This window comes from Lactuca virosa, chromosome 5 (genome assembly GCF_052849685.1).
Source record: "Lactuca virosa cultivar CGN04683 chromosome 5, Lactuca_virosa_CGN04683_v6, whole genome shotgun sequence".
Lineage (NCBI taxonomy): Eukaryota > Viridiplantae > Streptophyta > Magnoliopsida > Asterales > Asteraceae > Lactuca > Lactuca virosa.
This window is the reverse complement of record NC_136430.1, coordinates 92,042,356-92,068,453: the sequence shown is the minus strand read 5'-3', so window position 1 is coordinate 92,068,453 and position 26,098 is coordinate 92,042,356. Positions and strand designations below refer to the sequence as shown.

Genomic DNA, 26,098 nt, shown 5'->3' with positions numbered 1-26,098 from the left:
ATAGAGATCCATACTGATATATAAAAAATGAATTTTTTTTTCAAAAAACCAACTTCATTTTCTAAGTTTTTTGAAAAAAATGTCTATTTTTTTATAGAAAAAAAAATTAATAAATATATCAAAATTCATACTTTTTGGTACTCTTTAAACATAGATTCATATTTATGTTAAAAAAATTGATATTTCAGTTCAGATTCACATTGTGAACCTGTTCAGATTCACATTGTGAACCTGTTCAGATTCACATTGTGAACCTTCTCAGATTCACAATGTGCATAATAGTAAGTCAAATTCATAATGTGAATCTGAACTGATCGAGTTTTTTCACATTGTGAATGTTAAAAATTGAAATATTTACAGTTTAGATTCACAGTGTGAATCTACACTGATCGAGATTTTTTTTAGTCGGTGTTGATGTTTATTAATAGAGTACAAAAAATTAATATTTTTGGTATAATTAGTTTTTTTTGATAAAAATAAACTTAAATATTGAAAAAACTAATAAAATTAAGTGAGTTTTTTTTCGAAAAAAAAAGTTTTTTATATATCAACATGGATCTCTACGGAAAGAGGACGAAAAATCGAGAACAACGATATATTCGGTTTTTTTTTAGATAAAAAATGTGGCCTAAAAAAAATTTAAACGAAAAAAAGAGGTGATGTTTTTGGTGAGGAGGTGGATTTTTTGGTATAATCCGGTGTGTGTGCGTCCAATGTACAAGTGTACATCTATTTCCTTGGTCGTTGATCATTATGATTTCTGACACTCACGATTGGTTCATTGGTTCCTTATTAATTATGGTTCTCTATTAAACATCTATATATATATATATATATATATATATATATATATATATATATATATATATATATATATATATGCAATGATCATTTGAGAACTCATAATTTCCCGAGAACCCGAGAACTAAAGGTGGAACGCTAGATCAAAAAAACGAATGGCCAAGAATATTTGTGGCATTTTTGTAAATAAATAGAAACTTATTGGGGCAAGGGTATCTTGACTTAAAAGGGAAAGGGTATTATAGGAAACAAAAAAAATAATTTAATATTATCCTAAATCACAGATATGGAGAAAAATATCTCGTTCTCTCTCCCTCTCCTTCTCACTCTCTCTCTCTCTCTCTCATGGTTTAGCCTCCAACGACCAATGTATCTCTGTCGATGACCACCACCTACAGCGGCCTTCGAGATCGTGATTCATGACCACCGCCTACAACGGCCGTCGAGATCGTGATTCATGAAATATCCGCCACTGTTCCTTCCTTCCTCCCGTCGTCGCCTCGTCTACTGATTGTGTCGCATCATCACTCAGACTCTTCATTGACATCTATGGATCCACAATCGATCCAACTTTTATCTCCGATAATCATCAATTGACATGAAATCTGAACTCCTCCAACTATCAAAGCTTCTATATCGCAAACCTTCCAACATGTGTTGACAATGACCATGGATGCAACAGCTACTTCTCATGCTTTGCCAAGCGTGAAACTCTCAGAGTTGACAACCTCCAAATTCAACCACAATTCTTCAGTGTAAGTTTATATATGAATATCCTTATGTACAAGCATGGATGCCATTCAATTGTGTGTATGATGTGCAGTTTATGTTATTAGTTTCGCCTGATCAATTATGAAATGTTGTACTTCCTTTGAATCCCGATCGGTAATAAAACTAAAATCGGATTGGTAAGGAAATTGAATCCTAAGTCTATTGGAGATCCGTGCGTTAGAAGCTATATTATAATTTGGTTCCAAGGTTGTAGAACTCGTTACTCGGTACCTGTTCGGCCGACTACCGAGTAACGAGTACTCAGGAGTACTCGGGGAGTACTCGGATTTGGTATTTTATGTAGAAATATTTATAGGGAAATTATTTATGTCAAAATCATAAGTTGATTGAAATATATAACAAAATTAGATACATGTGAATACATAAAAACTGAAATACATAATGGTCTCGGTTCGTGAATAATTACTAAAAATTTAAGATATATATGTAGTATTAATCACATGTGTGTGTGTTAAATAATAAATCATTAAATATATTATACATATTAATCACCGAGTTGACCGAGTTTTACAACATTTCTCAGTTCAGTAAGGGGCCGATCAGGGAGTACTCGGGATTCTATAACTCGCCTTGGTAAGGGGTCGAGTAGCGAGTACACGGAGGAGTAATCGGCCAACTCGGCGAGTTTTACAACACTGTCTGGTTCTGTAAAATTTGTCGAATCCATAGCATTTGATTCTCATATAACCTGTATATGCTTCATATCTTACAATTTTAGGTTGTTAGTATTGAAATTATTCTGAAATTTAGTCATGCCTTTGTTAATCTAAGTTAGGCATCACTAACGTGTAAACGAGCTGTGGTTGGATCATTAACTTCCTTGACATTTCTATTCGGAAAACATTTTAGCTCTTTTAAAAGTTCACACACTTGATGAAATTGCCTCCTGTTTATTATAATTAAACTAAAACATCCACCTACTTGATCTACTTGTAGTGTGTGTTTCCATAGAAAACATCAAGTTTCTTTCTGCAACCATACATGAAAAGCATCTGGGAACTCCAATTCAACTGTCAGCAACCTCCAGAAATTAAAATTGGATGACCCCATTAAGAACATAGGTTTAGCTGAAAATAGCTTTTGTTCTGTAGGGGTATGCACACATCCTTTGAGTGAAACTGAATCTGATTCACATTTGGAGGAGGAAAAAGTTCGAGTATTGCTTTTGAATCTTGGAGGCCCAGAGACACTTGTTGATGTTCAACCATTTCTCTATAACCTCTTTGCAGATCCGATATGTGTATTAATTCCTTTTTGAAAGTCTAAAGAAAGATTCAATGCTAATTTAGTTCCAATATTTTTCATCATGCTAATAATTTTAGTGTTTGGGACAGGATATTATCCGTCTACCAAGGTTGTTCTGTTTCCTACAACGACCTTTAGCACAAATCATTTCTGTATTAAGAGCAAGAAAAAGCTTATGCTATTGTTAAGACATGCTATTGTTGATGTTTGAGTTTACTAATTGACTTTCATCTGATTTTTATATTGCATTTCATTTCAGTATATATTTATGATTATAGTTGTTTGTTGTAGGCTGCTGCTCTAAATTCAGAACTTGAAGCTAAGAAATTACCTGCTAATGTCTACATTGCAATGAGTTACTGACATCCTTTCACTGAAGAAGCTGCCCAACAGGTAGTTAGCTTATTATCATTTAATCATCCTTTTTCATTGTAATTGCTCATTTGAAGACACATTTTGGAGAATAAGTGGAGAATAAGCGGTTTACCATCAACAGGGCATTTCAATTCCAACACAAAATAATAATAATAATAATAATAATAATAATAATAATAATAATAATAATAATAATAAATTAAAGATTACCATAAAGTGGACATCAATTGAGATTGTTAATAATGATGTTTCTTTTTTTATCCATGACAAATTAAGAGGGATGGGATCACGAGGCTTGTGGTGTTGCCTCTTTACCCTCAGTTTTCTATTTCAACAATTGGGTCAAGTATACGTGCACTTTAAAACATCTTTAGGTAAATCATAAATGCTTGATTTCATTTTCTGTCAGATTCTTGATTTTGAAACTCATTAATTTGAGTCACATCACAATCACATGCAGGGAAGACAAAGTTTTGTCTAAGCTTCATGTTGCTATTATCCAGTCTTGGTATCAACGATATGGTTATATCAAGGATATGGCTGACTTTTATTGAAGAAGAGTTGCAAAGTTTTAATAAACCTCTAGACGTAAGCTTCTTTGTTGATTGCTTTTAAATATTAAATACCATGAAATCTCAAAGTAGAAGTATAATAAAAAAGGGTGAACCAAGAAATAGCAACCAATAAATGAAATTTCTCTGAATGAAGGGAAAATTGAAGAACCAAGTCAATATGCTATGCTAGAAGACGGTGAGGAGTTGGAACTAAAAGAAGTACAAGCAACATCAAATCCATTAACATGTTATGCTCATTGTGCAACCAATAGGTTACATGGTTGCTCCCTTTGCAAAGGCCAGGTTCATTTACTTGATACTCATTTCATTTCTTATTCTTGATTCACAAGTAAATCACATATGATTCACAAGTAAATCACATGCGATTCACATATAAATCACATGTGATTCACATATGAATCGCACATGAATCACATTTGATTCACATATGAATCACATTTGATTCACATGTAAATTACATGCAATTCACATGTAATTCACAAATGAATCACATGTAATTCACATGTAAATCACAAGTGAATCACATATGAATTGCATGTGATTCACATGTAAATCACAAGTGAATCACATATGAATTGCATGTGATTCACATGTAAATCAAATGTAATTCACATATGAATTACATGTGATTCACATGTAAATCACATATGTATTTTTATGAGTGTTTTTGCATTAATCAATTTCTTTTTAATTTTCTTGTAGATTTGGAAGAAATTGTGGTGAATAATAAAGAGTTGAAAAATGATAAATTGAAGAAAATATGGAAATATTGACACGAAAACATGAAATCCCTTTGAAATTTGTAGCATTTTTTTGTTTTTTATATTTTATTTTGTATCGAATAAAATACTTATTGTATTGTGTTTTATAGATTAGTAAATAAAATTAGTTTTCTTATGATTTCTTTATAAATATTATAGTATAAGAAATATGCATATATGCATTTGAAAAATATGCATATATGCATCTAAAATGTTGATTTTTTTGGTTAAAAAAGTGTTTTTTTTATATATTTTAGTTTTTTTTAATTTACTGATTTTTAAATATTTACTTTTTAAAAAATGCAATTTTTTTTTGAAAAAAAGTTGCAGTTTTTTGAAAAAATTCCAGTTTTTTTTTTTTTTTTTTTTTTTTTTTTTTTTTTTAAATTGCAGTTTTTTTGGAAAAAAAAGCAGTTTTTTTTTTTTTAAAAAAAATGCAGTTTTTTTTAGAAAAAAAATGTAGTTTTTTTTAAAACAATACTGTTTTTTTTAAATTGCAGGTTTTTAAAAAAAATATTTTTTTTCAATTTTTTTAAAAAATTCATGTTTTCAGAAAAAAGTAAAAAATCTTCATTTTTTTAAAAAAAAATCGAAAATTATTTTTAAAAAAATATGAAATTTGATTTATTATATTAATTTTTAGAACATTTTATTAATATTCCAATAACAAAAAAAAATAAACATTAAATGAGATCGGTAAGATAGCGATCATGTCCTTAATAAATTAATTTTAATCTAACGCTCCACCTTTAGTTCTCGGGTTTTCGGGAAACTATGAGTTTTCAACCGATCTCACCCCTATATATATATATATATATATATATATATATATATATATATATATATATATATATATATATATATATATATATATATATATAAAAGAGGTTTCTTTCCGATTTGAGATACATTTGAGTTATATATATATATATATATATATATATATATATATATATATATATAAAAGAGGTTTCTTTCCGATTTGAGATACATTTGAGTTCTAGATTATTTATGTTTGAATATGATTGTCTGGATTAATATTTTGTTCTATAAAATCATAATTTTATATTGCTCATTTTTCTTCATTTATTTGACAATAAAACAAATAATTAGAAGATTCTTCTGGTTTTCCATTAAACAATACAATGACAGAATCTTGGGTGCCTTTGTTAGATGACAGCTCTATTCTTGCTTTCATTTTTTATTATTTTTTTCTTTATTACTAATGTTGAGAAAAAAATTGTTTTTTTTTTTAATTAAAACAGATAACTTATATATTAATAATTTTACTCTTAAATTTATATTTTTGTCTATTAGTAGTGTTGAGTCTATAGGTTTCTTTGATAAAAAAATGCTCAATGTCACTTTTACCGTTTCTACCGACAAGTTTTATGATTAATATATGAAGACAAGTCATAATTTTCGTAAAATACAAAATATGAAACTAATATTAAAACTATTAAAACTTCATGTCCTCGTGACACTCTGAAAGCAGTCTAGTGGTTTAGGTACAAAAATTCAAATAGAAAATACTAGGTTTAAACACCGGTATGTCCAATATATTCCTACTTTCCTAGGGATTCACAATTTACCCTACAAGTGATGAGACTTAGGACGGGTTCAACGTGTGCCATATAGATGACGCAGTTTACAAGCTAATATAATTCTAGTTAATACTTAACTTATCGATTCTTATGTGTCTTTTATAATGAAAGAGAAAATACTGGACATAGGAAGACCTAAGAACAAAATCTCGTGTTTGTTAACATGATCTTGTTGTAAAGTATTCAAAATGAAGGCAAACTATATGATCAACCATGCACACAACCATACATGTCCGTGCCTTAACGTATATGTTCAATTATGAATAAAATACATATGTTCAGACATGAACATTCATAGTTTTGTGTTTTGATCATATAACTTGATTCTTAATCCCTCTAAAGGATAACATGATATATGGATTTCCGGTTCTGGTTTTATTTTATTTTTATTTTTGATGATTTCTAATGAGAGTTGGATTTATGGTTTTATTTAACTATTTGTGCTTGGATTCTTTTCCGAAATTAATGGGTATTCCATTTAGGAACTTCACCATTATTTGAGAGAGAGAGAGAGAGAGAGAGAGAGAGAGAGAGAGAGAGAGAGAGAGAGAGAGAGAGAGAGAGAGAGAGAGAGAGAGAGAGAGAGAGAGAGAGAGAGAGAGAGAGAGGACTCCATATAAAATGTTTTTTTTAAAATGACTAATAATATAAAAAATTAGTAAGAGCGTGTTCGGCAAAACAAATGAGTAGGAGTTAGATGGTAACGTTTTGTTAAAATCTATATGAGATAACTTTGGAATTTGATGTGTTTTGTTTAAACTAAACGCTAAAAACTTGTAGTGTCAAATGAGGTTGTTATTTAAACGGAACGTTTTGTGAAATGGTAGAAGTTGAAAACTCGCAAACTCCCCGTGCCAAACACGTCCTAAGACGTTAGAAAAACAATATTACATTACGAAGATTTAAATGCTAAAATAGGGTTACATAACCAATTAGACCATAAACCAATTAGACCATAAGACCATGACACCCTATTTTCCCATATTAAAATGTTAATTAATAAATAGATGATAAAATCGAAAATAAAAAATACAAAATGGTTATTTTGTAGACATTTAAAGAAAGATGAGTGACGTTAACTACCAAAAAGACAAAATCTGATGAATTTAAAACCATATAAATTGATCATATGACAATTTTTTGAAAATAAAAGTAAGACAATAACAGTATCGTTTTTTTTTATTTGAATTGGGTGCCAGCTCTAAATGATATAGCCGTTTATTCAATATGGTACCGGGGTCCGCAAAAAAAATAACCGGGAAGATTCTCCAATAACTTCAAAATTAATAAATTTAAGAAACGAGGAGGCATCTTCAAAATATTGCATCCAAATTGTATAGTATAAACGACATTTTTTTTTAATAAAATAGTTTAAAATATTATACTTCATGTCATGCTGCCTAATTTAGAAATGGAATGTTTTTTTAATACAGGAGAGCATAATTATTAAATAAAGTATTTTTGCTAAATATAAATGCTAATCATTCATGACTCTTTTATAAGCATTCCATAATTAGTAACTGACTGATTTTAGTTTTTAATTTTTTAAATTTACATAATGTTTAATAAAGTATACAAAATTTACTCGAATTTACTGATGCTATTATCTAAAAAGTGATAAGATATATGAGAGTTATAAATTTACAAATTCAATTTAATTTTTTTTAAGAGGTGGATTGGGGTTGTTTATTTAAAACAATTTATCCTTTTTGTGTTTATTAGTTCGTTCTGTATTAAAACAAAAATTAAAAAAGAAATATTTTAATTAGTTTATGCCGTAATTTTTCTGACCATATCTGTTAATAAAATTTGATAATTTTTTTATAAAAATAATGTATCGTCTAAAACTCATTTTTATAGTTTTTTGTAAGATAAAAATAAGATATTATAACGGCAATGCATTTTATTTTAATAACAACACACTTAGAATTAAGAAAATAGATCCGATATCATTCTTATTATGTCTAGATGATTGTAAAGAATTAAAGTAAATGATTTAATTTTTATTCATTTCTAAAATGACCATTAATTCTGAAAACAGGCATTTTGGATTTTTTTTTTCCATGTCTACACCACCAAGCACTTACCAAATTTCTTTGTATCTTCTTAAATCCAAAATTTTACTATCATAAGTTTTTCACCTAAATGAAACATTTTTATGGCCTTGTATAGTTTGTTTTTATATATATATCATTTTAAGTTTTTTGTTACTTTGAATATATTTTTGTTTAGCTTTTTCCACAATATTTAGTGTGGATTCCAATTTCCGCTTAGGAATTCAAATCTAAAATGTATTTTTTTGCAAAAATATATTGATTTGATATAAGGTAATCCAAAACAAAATAAATTTAATCCATAATATAAATTATCCAATATAATGATCACTTGGGTAAATCCAAAAAAAGTAAAGCAATTACAGTATTTTTCTAAAATTATATGAAATTTTTTTGTGACTATCCTTATATTTTAAGAATTATTTATCAAATTAAAATATAATTTATTGCGGTAATAAACAACCCATTACAGAAAATACACCGACACAACTTGGAGATTTACGCGGCCAAGAAACAATAAAGAACATAGAATCCCTTTTACACCTTCCTCATCATTTCATTTTCCTTAAAAAAATATATAAATAACCTTACTAACTTTTAAACTTTTAAGTTAAAAATATTGATTATTATAGCATGTTGCTAAAACTAAGAAAAGCCCGACCTAAATAATAAATAGGTAAGTTTGAAATTTAATATAATATTAGATGATTAGAATTGGTCTCATACTTGTTGCAAGGTAGACAATCATCTTCTTAAAAAAAATTATTCTGAAGGATTCTTTAAAGTTTGTCTCCATATAAAAAATTAAAACAAAATAACATCTAATTTAATTAATAAAAGCTTATACAAATCTACAATATATTTATAGATAAGCATTATTATTATTATTATTATTATTATAAACAACGTTTAATATATTCCAATTTTTATTGTTAAGATTAAACGATTAAATGTTAAATTTGTTTTAACTTATAACCATAATGTCTCCAATCAAATATAACAATAAAAAATACAAAATTATTATTGCTAAATAAAAAAAATATTATTTTATTTTATATAAAATGATAAAGAAAACATACAATTAAGATGATGGTACTGTAATTTCCGGTTATGCCCTTCTGGTCTTCTTCCTTCTTCCTACCTCCCTCCGATTTGTATTTTGTCTTGTCTCTGCAGCACTGCCTCTACAAACAACCACAAAACCTTACACTAATTCCAAAATAAAACAATCATACAAAAAACATTCATTTTTAAAACCCTAGAAATGGAGTCTCTCTCACGTCCTTTTCTCCCCAGAAAACTTTCCAATGCAACTACCTTCTCACCCAGAAACTCCTACGACGGCGTTTTTTCCGGCCACCGCCACAACTACCCCGGAGCTTCGCCTATTGACGTTCAAGACTACCGTGAGATTTTCGCTAACTCCCCTGCTGCTTCATCAATTCCTGTGCTTGATCTTTCAACCTTAAGAGAACCTTCTTCTGATGCTTTGAACTTGAATTTGCACTTGAACTTGAACTTCCGGAGTTCGGAGCCGGATTACTCTAAGATTTTCGGTGGCATTCGTGACGAAGATGTCGCTGTTTCTTATGAAGAACTATTTGCTCGCGACAAAGCCAGGTGATTTTTTATTCTTTGAAACGCGTTTGGTAAAATTTGTCTTTCTCGTTGTTCGATTGAAACAGAGGCATCCTGATATTATTCTGAACGGCAGTTTTGGGAATGACAATGGTGCTTGATTTCTATAATGTTTGTAGTTTATGAAAAATTGAGACGTTTTTGGCTCTTATGTTTCGAATATACCGAAAAGAAAGTTAGAACTTGGGGCTTCTATCGTTTCTCGGGTTCAAATTCTCCCTCTTTTGCAGCTGATAAATCCTGTTTCACTAGTCGGTTTTATACTGCTAACTACTCTTGAATTTCGAAATCAAGTCGTAACCTTTTTCTCCATTAATGTTGGTTTTAGGGCTCCTTCATCAAAAACATCATCTTCACCAGATTCAGATAATTTGTCTCGTCACTCTGCTGATGCCTTGAAGCAATTTAACATGTCATATAATAAGATCAGCCAAAAAAATAAAGATGGGTTAGATCATGGGACAAGACATGTCACACAATTACATGCCATACCTGGATTTACTCGTTTCATTGATGAAGCAGTTCCTCCATTAATGGAAGCCAAGAAGCAGGATTCCGCAGCAGTTCATGTTAGTTTAGATTCCATTAAAAGAAGTAAACATCACCCCTCTACAGTATCATCACCTTCATCTTCACCAAATAACATAGTTGATCATAAAGATTATCCAAAAAGATCAACAGCTATGAATTCCGAGTCATGTGAAAGTGATGCTTCTGAAAGTTATTTTGATGCAGAAGGTGATGCCAATTCAGCTGCTTCTGCTTCTGCAGCTGCTCTGAAGAAAGCAATAGAGAAGGCTCAAGAAAGTATACGGATTGCAAAAGAATCAGTTGGAAGAAAGAAGAAAGGGCTTCGAAGCTTTTCAAGTAAAAGCTTCAAAGATAGCTTGAAAGTTGAAGAACCAAAATGCAAAGATGAAGTGAGAGGGGTATTTGAAAGAAACACTGCTTCTGTTTCATCACATGTTGTGGGTAGAAACCGTAAATATGGTGATACAGTCGTTTTTCCAGATTTCATGGACAGTGAGAAACTTTCTGTTGCAAAAAGGGTTATAGATGAAATACATGGAAAATTTTCAGAATCAACTAAAGAATCTTTGATATTGAAAGATAATACCATTGTTTCAAATTCTACACAAGTTACACACGAAACAGTAGAAATTGATATTTCCAGAGAATCGAACGACTTAACTGTGTCTTTAAAGGTTGAAGAAGATGAGAAGAAAGTACCCCTAGAATCTGTTTTATCAGATAATGAGAAACAAGAAGAGGTTCTTGAACAAGAACACCTCAAGAATGCAGAGAAAAGTGATGATGAAGCAAGTGATAACATACAAGAAAGTAAAGAGAGTGAAGGAATCTATCACAATAAGTTACAAAAAGACGATTTTGAGAAGAAACAGGAAGATAACCACATAGGTGATCAAAAGGTGAAAACTTTGGAACTTGATCATAACGTTATGGAAGAAATGGAAACACACAAGTCTTGCAAAGTTGATATAAACGATAACAATATGGAAACAACTCAAGAGGTTAATGATGATACAGAAGCAATGAAGGAAACAGAAGATGAAGTTATTGAAAAGACTTCAATAGATCAAACTTCCTCTGATGACTATGAGGATGAATACGAAGTGAAATCTGACGACACTAATGGATCCGAAGAGAACGATGTTGAATCCGAATCATCATCTTCAAGGGAAGAAGAAGAAGAAGAAAAAAGTCAAACTAACATCCAACTTCCCGACAAGGAAACCCCCAAAATTGAAACCACAAAGGAAAGGATTGATGAGGTGGCAGCTAGAGAAAGGGAGCGGGAGAAAGACAGATTAGCTGTCGACAGAGCAATTCGTGAAGCGCGTGAGCGGGCTCGTGAAAGAGCCGAACGAGCTGCTGTTGAAAAAGCCACCGAAGAAATAAGACAGCGAATGAGGGCTGACGCTGCAAAAGCTTCTGCGCAGTCGAAGCTGAGAGCTGAGCGAGCTGCAGTCGAGAGAGCCACATCAGAGGCTCGACAACGAGCTTTAGAGAAGGCAATGACTAAAAAGCCCTTGCAGGATTCTTCACGCACTTCTAATGGAACAACTTCTGAATCGGCTTTAAGAAGTAAAGCGAAATTGGAAAAGGACAATCGAATCATGGAAAGAGCGGTATGTATTGATTTCTTCCATGATTGAATCATGACTCATAAATGTAACGATTTTAAGTTATTAATTTGGTGGGATTGTTTTTTTTTAGGCTAAAGCGCTTGCAGAAAAAGAGAAGCGGGATTTGCTTGCTCAAAAGGAAGAAGCCGAGAGAAATGTAATGAATCCTGATTTAAAAATAAATAAAAAAAAGATTTATTTTAATTTGTTATAACAAAACAAAACATGTTGTATTTCAGAGATTAGCGGAGAATCTTGACGCTGATATCAAGAGGTGGTCAAATGGGAAAGAAGGGAACTTGCGTGCATTGCTTTCAACACTACAATATGTATGTAGAACTGTAGAAGTAAAAAAAAAAAAAAAGTATTAAATGAGAAATAGCTAGAAAGTATTTTAAATATATAAATATTTTTTTTTTGTTAAACTAATTAAATTATTGGAGTTGTCTCAGATTCTTGGAGGTGAAAGTGGTTGGCAACCGATTCCATTGACAGAGATTATAGGGAGGAGCGCTGTAAAGAAAGCTTACAGGAAAGCTACTCTTTGTGTTCATCCTGACAAGTTGCAACAACGAGGGGCAAGCATTCAACATAAGTATATATGTGAAAAGGTTTTTGATCTTTTAAAGGTATATATGCAATGTACTGTTGATGTATTAACCTTTTGTAATTGATCTTCTATTATTGGCTGAATTATAATAATTTTTGTGTATGTTGAAAGGCGGCTTGGAATAAATTCAACTCTGAAGAAAGATAAATATAGCAGACTCCCACATTAACTAGGTAAGAGGTTCTTATCGTTTGGAAGAAAGTCATGGTGTTTGGTTTTGGGGGTGGGGGTGATTATTTATTTATTCAAGATATGTATTATTTTCTTTATTGATGTTGTGATTTACCAAATGGAAAAGAGAAAAGAGTTCAGTGGTTTCGGGTATATGATTTCTCATATGTCAGAGCACATGTGAGAAGTCATTATACCTGGAATTTGACATTGAATGGTGTATTATGTGTCTTCATTTGAGTTAAGTTAACAAAGTTCACATTTCTTTTCCAAACCTAAGAAACTAAAAATGTCAAAGAACGCAACAACAACAACAAAATATATAATTGAAAAGTGTTACGACTCATTTATTGACAGGGTTAAGCGAGTATTAGTACACCAATTGCTTACGTACGTTGAAAGAAACTGTTAATATTCTACACTGAATTAATATTATTACCCATGCTGTGAAAACAACAGATTCTAATTCTAATTCCTTTTTACTACACGATGGTTCCATCTTTAATGGTTGCATTCTTGAGGATGACAGTTATCCCCGATCTTATGTAAAAACCTTCATCCGATCTGTCTGCTTCTTCCACATTATCTTTGTTTGCAATCACCACATCTTTTCCAATCTTGGCATTCTTATCGATTATGCAATTCCTATTTAACCAATATTACAAAAAAACAAAGCAAGATGAAGATGATCACAATCTAAAAACAAACATGCTTATATTTGATGCAAGGAGAGGGAAAGGACAAGACTCACGTGATATTCGTGTTCTGTCCCACACCGATTGGAACTCTCCCACTTGCTATAAAAGCCGCAACTTCCGCATCCGTTTGGTAGTAGTCCGCACCCATCATCATCGTATCCTAACAAGGGCAAATATGTCATTTAACTATGTCAAAAGGCCAACAAGATTCACACTTTCATGTCTCAACACTAACACGTGATAGTCTTTGTCCAATGAAAAAATTGGCACTTTATGTCACATTGTTATCAATCTCAGTCCAATGCATGACAAACACAAACACAGTACAAAACTGTTTGTTATGATAATGTTCACCTTAAGCTCAACGCCTTGGTCTAGACGTGACCGCACCCCAACAACCGAGTGTTGAACGCTACAATCGCGCAAAAAACACCCGTGGGAGATTATCGCATCAACAATCTATAAAAAAGAACAAGATTTTTTTTAAAGAAACGGAATAATATATTAAACATGAGACATTATAAAGTGAGCATATATACCCTGCATCTTTCGACTTTAGTAGGAGGCAAGAATCTTGGTGATGTGAAGAAAGGAGTCTTGGGATCATTGAAATCAAACTTTGGAGGCTGCCCATATTGAAAAAAAGAAAATTTTAGTCCATAAAAAGCATTACAAAACCTCTTGTGTTGTGTAAATATGGTTTGGTAGGACACCTGTTCGGTTAGGGCTAGGTTTGCATCGAAAAAAGACTTTATAGTACCGATGTCCTCCCAATAATCTTTGAATAGATACGCCTGAAAATGCAACAAAGATACTAAATTAGCGTTCAAGATTTAAACATGATATGAATGAGACTTTGTTTAACAAGACTGAGACTGATATCAATGAGACAAAAATTGCAGACAGTGAGTCGTACTTGGACATTGTGCTCTGCAACCGCACTAGGAATAATTTCAGACCCAAAGTCATTGCATGAAGGGTACTTCCATCTCAAAAGTTTTAGAAGGACATCGGTTCGAAAGACGTAAACGCCCATTGATGCAATGTAAGGGTTTTTCAAGGCCTCATGCTCAGATAACCCTAGAAGAGTGGTGTCCACTTGCTGAAAAAAATGAAACACAACATGTTAATTGTATTACACAAAACAAGATTTATATCTAACCTTAACAAAATTAAAAAATTGTACACTTATTCACCATTGATTTTAGCAAGTTGCCCTTTGGCTTCTCAGCAAAATGGACTATTCGTCCTGTCTTGTCAATCTTCATTAATCCATAGTCGGATGCTCGGCTACAAAGCAAAACAAGAGAAATTAAGACATGATAAATGACCTAAAATGGAAAAACATTATTTCCCAGACTTTTTTTGTTAAGTCGTTCTTTTTGTATTAAGTAACAAAAACTTGTAAGTTTTTTGTTAAGTCGTTCTTTCTGTATTAAGTAACAAAAACTTGTAAATTTTTTTTACCACATACCTGTGGTCCATGGGAATGCAAGAAACAGTTATATCAGCATTTGTGTCAACATGTTTCTACAAAAACATTTTCCAACAATCAATATTTGATAATCAAAAAGTAAATATAAAATATATATCGACAAGAAGCACCTGAACAAAGTCCATATAGTCCATTCGGTATAAATGGTCACCCGATAATATCAATATGTTCTCAACATTCTTGTTTTTAGCATCCTACAATAAACCATATGAAATGAAACCCAATTAACTAAACAATTTCCATAAACTTATCATCAAAAAAACTTCAAAAAGAAAAAATCATGATTAAGTTATCACCTCAAACACCCATATAAATTGGCGAACAGCATCTGCTGTTCCTTGAAACCATTTCTTTCCTGCTTCCCCTGGTGTTTGAGTAGCAGCGAGAACCTAAAACCAAGAAAAAATGGATCGAAATTATTAGTGTTTTCTTTTCTCAAGAAAATTATAAAGAACAAGAGTTTAATAACTCGAAATTTGCAAAATAAAAACGTCATACTTCCACAAATCCATCTCCAAAACTCATTCCATTTCCGAAGTTATAAGTTCGAGCAAGATGACGATTGAGTGAAAACGAATTAAACTGTGTCAAGATGAAGATCTTTCGTATCCCACTATTAATGCAATTACTCATTGGAACATCGATAAGTCTGTAACATCCACCAATTGGAACCTGTATACTTAAATAATCAGAGTTGATTAACAGAATTAACAGGTTAATTATAACAATAATCAGTTTCCAAATATGAATTTAGCAGGATTCGAACTTACAGCTGGTTTAGCTCGTTTGCTAGTAAGAGGAAAGAGTCGAGTTCCTGCACCACCACCCAAGATAATGGAGGCTACTGTTTTAGGGTCTACTTTTCGTTCATCAAAGAATGGTGTCTCGAATTTCTGAAAAAATAAAAAATTTACAAACACCCAACTCGAAAAGCTTAACGAAGATCAATAAAATTCATGTAAACTTACCAGCATCTCCTCATCAACCGGTGATTCAAGAACAGATTGAGTAACCCCAAGTTTCTTGATTTTTCGCGTTTGAGTTCTTGAACTTTTACAGAAATGAGTTGCAAAAGGTTTGATCTTGTTTCCCCAGAACCCATTTTCGATTCCATCGATACCTTTTCGAACATGCAGATTAGGCTTGAAAGTAGCACAACAAGAATCCATCTTTTTATCACTCTTTTTTATAAAAGATCAAAAAATGGCTAAAACCCAAGATTCGAAATCAAGATTTTGGATTTTGTGGCCAGATAAAGAGTGATTTCACAGCACAGAAAGCTACTTTTCTGTTGAAGATCTCAATGTAGTAAGGAACTAAAGAAATGGCATTTGACTGAAATCGTAAGCAAAGTCTACACATTAATTGAATATTCTATGTTTCTGTGTTCATATGACTGATACATGAAAACCCCTGATGAGGAAACGTGTTCATAACGAAGATTAATCAAATTATGTTATTATTTTCTAAGCAAACCCTCTGTTTTCCGAGGTATAAGAGGAAGAAAGAACAAAATCTTGAGAAAGATTCGATCTTCAGAGAATTCTTGATGCAATTAAAAAAGGGTTTGGATCTGATTAAGAAGAAAAGAGCAGAATGAATACCAAGAAAATGTGAAGGTTGGCCAAGGTGCGTGTGGAGGGAGGGTTTGAAAGAGTAAGAGTGAGAACGGAAAATCCTCTCGTGAAAGGTTTCAGACTTTCTACCGTTCCACGTGTAGAAATCTGTGATTCATGTCCAGATTAATTGAATGTATTACAAAGGTGGTCCCTCTACTATGCGTTTATAGTCACCTACCCCCTTTTAAGATGGTTATTTATGTTCAAATAAGTCGAATTCACTATCGGGCGATGAGTCAAAATGACAAAATATAACAAAGAGAGATGGAATTGTGGGTATGACTTTGAGAAATAATTGATTAGGGTTGTTACATTGGTTAACATCAATGATTAGAAGAGAACGAGTGAGAAGAAAAAGTTAGTTGCTGTAACAAAAGTCGATTCTTTTTTTTATTAAAAAAAATTAATCCATATCGGTATTTATATGTGGACAACAAATAATGTCGTACACAACCGATACATGAATATAATGTAATATGTTGAAAAAGGTGTTAGGTATTATAATGGTAAAGGGTAAAAAATATTTATGGGATGGCAACCTCATTATGTTAGGTTTAATTGTTATTATTATTAGGGTTATTGTCACTGTAGCCCAACAATGTTTAGTATATTGGTTTAAATGGTCCTTTATTTATTTATTTTTGCATTTCAAGGTTACGAACTTATGTTTTTAGGTTTTAAAAGGTTATTATAGAAAATTTGAAGGAGTCACCGGTGACCCCCATTCTAATCATCAGTCCATTATATCTTCTTCTCTCAGTTGACGATGCCATCAACGTTCAAGCACCCATCTCCGGTCAAGATTTCTATAAATCGAAGCTTTCAAAACCCATGTTTGTTCGTCGAAACCCATACCACCGAGTCTACCATCGCTATTCTTTACCATCTTTAGTCTTTAATCACTGATCGTCCTTCACCAATCACACCACGTCGATGTTGTTGTTAGGGAAAAATCGCCGCCCATTTCCTTCACTAACCATCGCCATCTTTGTCTTTATGGGTTCTCCAACAATCATGATGAGTAACTTTGTCTGTTAGAACTGAACTCGTTTATAAAATCGAAATGTTTGCTTGAAATCGGTATCTAAAATCGATTTTCTAAGTCGAAATGTTTCTTGAAATCGGTTTCTAGAATCAACATGTTTGTTTGAAATCGGCATATGAATTTGATTTTCTAAATCAAAATGTTTGCTTGAAATCAGTTTCTGAAATCGTTTTTCTAAGATGTTTGCTTGAAATCAATTTGTTTTCTTGAAATTGGTTTCTAAAATCCTAAAGTACTCTTTTCTTCCCGAGGAACTGGATGTCGGTGAAGGCGACGAAGATGACCAAGGTACCACTTATTAACATCTATAATCTCCTTATCATCAAAATTTGTTTCATTTTCGTCTTCGTCGTAATCATCGTCAAAATCCATATCTCATGAAGAGTAAGATGATCGACAAAACCCATCGATTTATGTGTTCCCAAATAAGGGGTAGTGATGCTGTGATTTTTGGAGGTTGTGAATCAAGGGTGGTTTTTGCTGCTATCAGATACCACACAAATACACACTTGGTAACCCATACAAACACACACCACCAACTTCATCATCTTTCCTGCCACCATCATACCGGAAAATCCAGTCACCACCGCCACCCCTTCTCTCTGTTTACACCCACCACCACGTCAGGAAATCTCACCTACACTTTCCAGGATTTTGGTTTTGGAATTACAACGTAGGAGAAGTACATGGTGTTAATGACGAAGAAGAAGCTCCATTGTTACTATTCGCAAGCCTTCACGTCCCGATGTAAACTGGTGGATTAGTTCTATATTTGTGGCAATTAGGTTTTGGCTTACGTGGCAACGATGAGTCGACTCACCACCGAGTCATTGTTGACTCACCTGCCTAGTTGGCAGTTAACAAGGCAGTGTAACCTTCATAAATGGGTAAAAATACCAAATTAACCGGTAAAACACAAGTTCGTACCCTTCAAAGGCAAAAAAAAAATCACGAGGGACCATTTAAACCAATGTACTAAATATTGTTGGACTACTGTGACAATAACCCTTATTATAATCATCTTAAATAGATTGAATGTATGTTATTAATTTATTATCAATAAAACTCAAAATATATTAATAACATGTTATTTTTTTTAATTAATTTATATTTCAAGATAATTGTACCATCCGACTTCTTGGGTAAGTTAAAATGTTATTTAAATAGAAAAATAAATTAAATTTTAATAGTTAATACTAATTTCATAATCTTAACTAATTATATGTGATTATTTAGTCCAACCCAAGAGAATAAGGAGTTGACTTACCTTGTTGAACGAAAATATGACTTTATTTAACTTTAACTATTTAACTAATTATAATTATAATATGACTGAAATGTCATAATATAATCAATTTAGGGTAATGTCATGATAATGTGACTACCTTTCATGTGGTTTATATGTAATGGGCATATGTTTCGAGCAAGATGAGTCCATATATGAGACCGACTAACTTACACCGACTATTTCCTATTCTTAATGATGTGTGAGATGCTTTAGACTTAAGATGAATTTGGTTGGGAACGAGAAGCATGAGTATTGCATCGTTATAATTATTGATTAACCTTGAAGTTTTGATGTTATTTGTAATGCCTTTTTTTGATTGTTTTTCCCCAAATGAGTATTATTTAATGTATTTGTGAGATTAAACACCCTTTAGGGATTGGACTTTGGGTTTTGATTGTGGACTTACCTAATTCCCTTAAGAAGTTGACATTAGTAATGTTTACTAAGCTTTTCAAGCCTAACATTTATATTTTGACAGACATTCAAATTAGATGACTAAAATAATAGAACGTTAGAAAAAGATGGACTTTTAGAAGATCTTTTGAATTTGTAATAGTAATTTACTTATCTTATGTTCTTTGATAAGATTGTTACAAATTTGCATCTTGATTAACTACTTGAACTACCAAGCCCTTTATTTTGCTCTTTAAATTTGCTCAATGTTTAAAAAAAGGGATAATGACTTATAAGGGTAATATATTTTTTGATTTGTACATATTTAGTCACTGAAGTTTTTTTTTTGTCCATATTTTCTCACTGAACTTGTTGAACTGTTTAAAAAAACATCCTTATTACCTGCAATCATAGGTTTTTCGGTCTCCGACGTATCTCACAGCTCCGACAAAGTTCCGGTCGTCTTCTCCGGCGAGGTTCCAGTCATCTTCTCCGGCCAACGTTTTTTCAGATCTGGAACACATATCAGACTCATATTTTGATTTTCAGATTAAGAAAAAACACACACACCAGATCTGAGTTTTTGAAATCCATTAGAACATCAGATCCGACACAAATCATGTTATCTTCATCATAAATCATGATGAACTCAGAAATTGTGATGAACACAAAAATTGGGTTCATCCATAAAACAAACACAAACAATTTGTGAGTGTGAGTGTTTGAGTTTGAGTTTTTGGGTTTGTGTTCGTTTTCTTCATCTTTTTCTGATTTTGTTCTCTAAACATATGCATATGCATAAACACACCTCATATGCAAATATGAAAAAGAAATCAGTCATACTCACATACAGATGGGTTCTTGAAATCGAACACCCATATGAAATGGTTTCTTGAAAATCGAGTTCTAGAAAATCAGACATACATTGAGTTTGTTCTTCCGATTTCTGCAAATTGAACACCCATTTCTGCAAATCGAACAACCATATGAAATGGGTACTTGAAAATCTTCATCAGATCTGAAAAAATCCGACTTCTTCATCAGTGTGTGTTCATGTGTGTGTTTATGTTCTTCATCAGATCTGAAAATAAACCTCAAGATAAAGAACTCAAATAATTTATGGGTTCATGCCATGAGTGCCACTCGACCCCTGGAGCACCACCCATCTCCTATGACTGTTGTTGTTCATTACAGATCTGGAGGAGTTGCATCGAGTTTCCGGCGAACCATAGCAGATATGGAGGTTCTTGGTTACAAAATCGAGTTTATGTGTGGATGCGTGTTTGGATTCAAGCTCTAGGAAAATATTGTTCTTGTTGAAATTTTTTGCCGGTGAAGATGACCGGAATCTTCCCGGAGTTGCAAAGGCCTTCGGAAACCGGATTAACCCACACCAACCGGTCATAAGGGTAAGATATAGACAAAAAAAAGTTCAATGGGCAAATATAGACAAAAAAAAGTTAGTGACTAAATATATACAAATTGAAAAATATGTTACCCTTTTAAGTCATTATCCCTTAAAAAAACTACTTCATTTAAAATTACTACCGTATATTTCTATATTTTTTTAAATTTAAACTATAACCAAAATAAACATAAAAGTTATTTTGTTTCTTTATGATTCATAAAATAATAAAAATAATAAGATTTTCATACTTTAAAAAGAGTTGTTGGGTTGAGTTTGATGCTAGCTCGATAATTAGTTTTCACCTTATAAGCTATCTAAAATAGCTTATCAAAATATTAGTTTTTAGCTTATAAGGTAGCTTATCGCTATCTGAAATAGTAGATAAAAAATCTAATGTATAGTTATGATAAACTACTTATATAGTCTCACAGAAAATTAAGGTCTGATTTGGCAGTATTAAACTGTCTTATTATAATTTAGCGTTTGGTAAAACTACAAAAAGAACTTATAAGCTAGCTTGAAATATATTATTGATAAACTAGCGCATAAGCTAAGAAAAATAGAACCTAAATTGCAATAAAGTAAAAGAAAAAAAGTTAGTTTATACACACCAAACAAGTTTTAATACTATGTTTACACACTTATAAGGTTATAAAGATTCACACCTTTTATATATATATATATATATATATATATATATATATATATATATATATATATATATATATATGTGTGTGTGTATGTATGTGTGTGTGATGAATTTTGATACAAAGTACAAGCTAGTTTTTCATAAACACCGGCAACGGAAGCTTTAAAAATAAAAAATTTATTTTTGAGTTTATAACAAAACCAAACCAACTACGATCCATTTATAGATGTTAGAATGATATTAAAAACAACCATATAGTGTTTTAAAATGACTATATATATATATATATATATATATATATATATATATATATATATATATATATATATATATATATATATATATATAGAAAGTACACGTCGTCCCGATCTCGAAAATATAAATTTCGTAGAAATCTGACTTTGGCGTCATGTATAAGGAATGTGTGACGTTAAAAGTTACGAATAGAATGGTTGACTTTTAGCTAAAGTCACCAAAAGGACAATCCTAGTACTCTAGGAATTTTGAGAAAAAGAATGCAAAAAACGGAGTCCGTACGAGAGAGTTATGATTTTTGCAAAATCATTTAATCTTATAAAAATAGGGACGAAAAATAAAGTCAGGAATACCTGATGGAGTCTAAATGAAAGTTGTAGATATCGTTGAGAGCTTTCCAGAGATATAAAGAACGTCGAAAACAGAGTCCGTATGAAGAAGTTATGGATTTCACAAAATCTGCGATTTGCGCCCCGCATAGTGCGTGACGCGCGATTCTAAAAGGTGAAAACGCAGACCACAGAGAGGCCGACACATGACACAAAGTGGTTGGGAAGACATAGCCTTAAAATGTGCGACGCGCACCCCTTTTGCACGCCGTGCATCCAAAAAATGGCTATAAATAGGAGGCCAAGCCTCATTCCTTTCCCATACCTCCCAAGATCTTCTATCTCGAGTTGCTTTTGATTTTAACTCGTTTTCCCTTAGTTTTAGTCTTCGGCGAAGCCCTGCGACCCCTGAAGTAGTAGTAGCTAGCGAGTATAAGCTCTGCCAGTGCAATTTCTTAACTTTTGTCAGGAAGAACCTCTGTATCTGTAAGTTAAGCTACACTCTAGTCTTTTCAGTGTAACTTATATTTATAGTCATAAGTCGTTATTATGAACCTATAAATAAGATTTATTAGTAATTCCATGTCATTATACTGATCGATCTACTTACGGGAGAGGTTTCTAGAATGGTCACATTGGCTTGGTTGTTGGATTTCAGAAAAGTTATTGTACCGAAATGGTCTTGCCTCCCAACTATCATGCCTGGCTGATCCTTACTTGATAGATCTTGATGTAGACATTGGAATTAGTGAGGAATCTAAACTATAATTATTATGGTCACTAGGATTACAAAACTAAACTAAGGCTTAGAACTCTATGCGTCTAGGTCTTTTCAAAGTACGAAGCGAGGCTCTACTGAAATTGTTAATCATCCACTTTATCAAGTGAGTGTATAGTTACTTTCAAACGTACACATAGATACAAGTATTCTAATTGCTTAAATGCTATGTGCACTATTTTTGTTGTGTTTAAATATATTTGTACAATATGATATGATTGTCACTTGATCTAATTATATACTTAATAATATAATTGGGTAGTAAAGGGTTGTGCGTAATAATAAATGAGAGGCTGCGCTAGGGTTGTGTAAGTTAGTGGTTATGATAGGTTAAGTGAGAGTTGTGCAAATTAGTAAGTTATGACCTGTCGTGCCTATCCAAAGTATTATTATACTTTCGTTTCTAGCCAAGTACTATTGTACTGTCGTGCATGGCGAAGTACTATTGTATTGTCGTGCCTATCCAAGTACTATTGTACTGCCGTGCCTATCCAAGTACTTTTGTACTGTCGTTCTTATCCAAGTACTATTGTACTGTCGTACTTATCCAAGTACTTTTGTACTGCTGTGCTTACCCAAAATGTTATCTTACTACATAAAGAGATCCTTTAGGAAAGATCTCTCGAGATCACCATACTAGGATTAGAAAGTGAGGATAACGGGAATGGCGTAATGGGGTTATTTGAATGCTGAAGAATATATAATTAAATATTATAATATTTTGGGTTGAAAACCCTATGTATCTCACCAGGCTTCCCAACTTAACCCACTCGGTTAATTTGTATCACGGGTATCGATGTGAAGATACATTACACTAAGATATTAAAGGAGATGTAGATCATTAGTGTAAATTAATGTAAAGTCTGTTTATGCTTATGTTTTATATCAGTTATAACATCCCAAGTTTTGAAAGAATATCAATATCGAATGTTTCTTCGGATATGTTTAATGTTAATATTATCTCACATTGAAATAATATTTTTTGGGACCAATTCCGCAACAAAAGAAATACTCCGTTTTAAAAATAAGCATAAATAAAAAATTTAAAATAACCTTAAATTTGGGGATGTCACATCATTACAGACTGACATAGATAGTAGTTGACGTCTAGCAACGGACTACTGCCCCTAGCAACATATGAAGGGTGTCATCTTGTCAACATCCAATCCAGGAGCTCTAAGCTACTATTGTTACTAAATGTGTGGTATCAATTATTCATTTGTATCAGACATCATTTTGAACATGAGATATGGATCGCGATCAATCTCATTTAGTGTTCAACTTTCAGTAAGGTCTTAGATGTCTAACTCTCAATGAATAAGAGAAACAAATCCCATCTTGACTACATATGCCCATCATGTAGTTCATGTCATACCCAACAATGGCCCTTATAACTGCCTTTTACGAAACAACTTTAAACCATGTCAAAGAATAACAATTCCTACACTTCAAGTCTCAAATATGTATCTCAGTTCTAAGAATACAAATATACAACCTTGATCGAAACATCACTCATGACTACGATCCATAAAGTGATTTTGATGCGGGTCAAGTCCAATACTTATTCTCCCAATCAAGTACCTATGAAGTTGGCAGAAGCTCTTGTTATTTTCATCTCCATGAAAATCAACCAATCCACTAATATTAGTCTTACCTCATAGATGCTCCCACAAATATGAACATGTGATATCCCCATTTACACAATCAATTTTAAACTTTTTCTTTATACTTATTTTATTCAGAGTGTGAAACTTATTGCAAAATTTGTTCCCGTTCCCAAAACATGATAATATTATTATCAAAGCATTTTATTCAGAGTGTGAAACTATGAATGTGTGACATCCCATTTTCACGGTCAATTTTAAACTTTTTCTTTATGGTTATTTTATTCAAAGTGTGAAACTTATTGTGGAATTTGTTCCCAAAACATGATAATATTATAGTTAAAGAATTTCCGAGGAAATGTATATAATTTATAATTAAAACCATGGGATGTCATCGTCAATAGATATACATAAGCCAGTGTTTTAAAAATTGACCTAGGCGGCGCCTAAGCGCTAGGCGACCTCTTACTGTCTACAATTAATGCTAGTCGGTCGAGTTAGGCGGAGTCGGTCTTGGGCGGCTGTAGACGGTCCTATGCGGTCATGGGCGGTCCTAGGCGGTCTAAGCCGGTAAATAAGTCAGACTGTAAAAATTTTCAAAAAAAAATCCTCGATCAGTCAAATTTATGATATTGTTTGACTAAATTATGATGATTGATGACTAAAAGTGTTAAAAAGATCCCTAATTAGTCTAAAATTATTATACAATGATTTAAATATTTAGACGACTGAATATGCAAAAGTTTTATGGTTATTTACTTATTTTGTTAGGATATAGGTAATATTTAATTTTTAAAAAATAAATTCTATTACAAATAACGGTCTCCGCCTAAGCGCCGATTAATCCCCGCCTAGACCGATTAGTCCCTTAACCCCAGTCGACCGTCCGACCACCGTCTAGTGACTTTTACAACCTTGAAATAAGCATAAACAAGTCTTAATAGGCCTTACACCATTTTATTATACTAATGGTCTACAAACTCCTCAAATCACTCATCATCCAAGTGTCTTCGTTTCGCTACCTGTGATACAAAGAAACTGAGTAGGTCGGGCTTGAGGGTCTGGTGAGCACATAAAGTTTTCAACCGACAATAATTAAGTTCTTTAATTATATATTTCACATCAAATAATTTACCTGATTACCCATTCTCGTTATTCTCACATACCGATCCTAATATATTGATCTCAATGGACCTATCCTAAGGATCATCAACATCAACGGGCAGACAATACTGCTTAGGGGATTCCTTTAAAAATAAATGTCAATAAGGCAACCATGAGGGAGAGTACATCAATGAAGTTATAGTTCACTAACACCTACAGGTTGCGAGCCTGCCAGTTTTCCACCGAACTGTCTAGAATAGTCTGTGGTCGTCATCTATACTCTGCTAGATGACTGGTTCATCAATAGTCATGTCCTCTCATCATCATCTCATCATTTTCATCACCCATCACTACCCAATATATTTTATATAAATATATAAGAAAATACATATATGATTAATTAAGTAAAATCATATAATTTATCTAACATAGATATCAAATAATTAAGATAATAAGCACACATAACATTTAATCATCTAGATACTATATATATATATATATATATATATATATATATATATATATATATATATATATATATATAGTCAAGATCAAATAAGAAGGAAAATTTTGGTAGGAAGGTATGAAGTTTTTTTTCTACATATTTTTTTAGCGAACAAACAAAATGAATCATTACATGATTCATTTGTAAGATGATTC

The 26,098-nt window shown here is 32.1% G+C and overlaps 2 protein-coding genes, 1 long non-coding RNA gene and 1 pseudogene across 3 annotated transcripts; 2 read left to right on the top strand and 2 right to left on the bottom strand.

The window, feature by feature from the left end:
- Positions 1 to 1,470: 1,470 nt before the first annotated feature.
- LOC145111474 (ferrochelatase-2, chloroplastic-like) lies at positions 1,471 to 4,561 on the top strand (annotated as a pseudogene).
- Positions 4,562 to 9,204: 4,643 nt separating this feature from the next.
- LOC145115067 (uncharacterized) lies at positions 9,205 to 10,476 on the bottom strand. The gene is made up of 2 exons (XR_013711410.1): positions 10,338 to 10,476; positions 9,205 to 10,239 (listed from the first exon to the last, which is right to left on the bottom strand). It is a non-coding gene; the product is annotated as an uncharacterized LOC145115067 (long non-coding RNA).
- LOC145115065 (uncharacterized) lies at positions 9,472 to 13,004 on the top strand. Its single transcript, XM_079051232.1, has 6 exons — positions 9,472 to 9,827; positions 10,174 to 11,995; positions 12,084 to 12,149; positions 12,232 to 12,321; positions 12,445 to 12,621; positions 12,714 to 13,004. Exons 1-6 carry the CDS (start codon positions 9,472 to 9,474, stop codon positions 12,747 to 12,749), a joined length of 2,547 nt encoding a protein of 848 aa, XP_078907358.1. The 3' UTR covers positions 12,750 to 13,004.
- Positions 13,005 to 13,096: 92 nt separating this feature from the next.
- LOC145115066 (glucose-1-phosphate adenylyltransferase large subunit 1-like) lies at positions 13,097 to 16,666 on the bottom strand. The gene is made up of 13 exons (XM_079051233.1): positions 15,935 to 16,666; positions 15,737 to 15,859; positions 15,465 to 15,638; positions 15,263 to 15,355; positions 15,077 to 15,160; positions 14,946 to 15,001; positions 14,668 to 14,761; positions 14,388 to 14,573; positions 14,185 to 14,265; positions 14,011 to 14,097; positions 13,826 to 13,930; positions 13,525 to 13,631; positions 13,097 to 13,418 (listed from the first exon to the last, which is right to left on the bottom strand). Exons 1-13 carry the CDS (start codon positions 16,133 to 16,135, stop codon positions 13,256 to 13,258), a joined length of 1,554 nt encoding a protein of 517 aa, XP_078907359.1. The 5' UTR covers positions 16,136 to 16,666; the 3' UTR covers positions 13,097 to 13,255.
- Between the last annotated feature and the right edge of the window lie 9,432 nt (positions 16,667 to 26,098).

Excerpts from the sequence above, each read along its gene's own strand:
- LOC145115065 (XM_079051232.1), top strand. The coding sequence starts at position 9,472 with ATGGAGTCTCTCTCACGTCCTTTTCTCCCCAGAAAACTTTCCAATGCA. Across the intron at positions 9,828-10,173 it reads TTTGCTCGCGACAAAGCCAG|GGCTCCTTCATCAAAAACAT; the intron begins GTGATTTTTTAT and ends TGTTGGTTTTAG. Across the intron at positions 12,622-12,713 it reads AGGTTTTTGATCTTTTAAAG|GCGGCTTGGAATAAATTCAA; the intron begins GTATATATGCAA and ends GTATGTTGAAAG.
- LOC145115066 (XM_079051233.1), bottom strand. The coding sequence starts at position 16,135 with ATGGATTCTTGTTGTGCTACTTTCAAGCCTAATCTGCATGTTCGAAAA. Across the intron at positions 15,860-15,934 it reads CGGTTGATGAGGAGATGCTG|AAATTCGAGACACCATTCTT; the intron begins GTAAGTTTACAT and ends TTATTTTTTCAG. Across the intron at positions 14,762-14,945 it reads TGCATTCCCATGGACCACAG|CCGAGCATCCGACTATGGAT; the intron begins GTATGTGGTAAA and ends TTTGCTTTGTAG.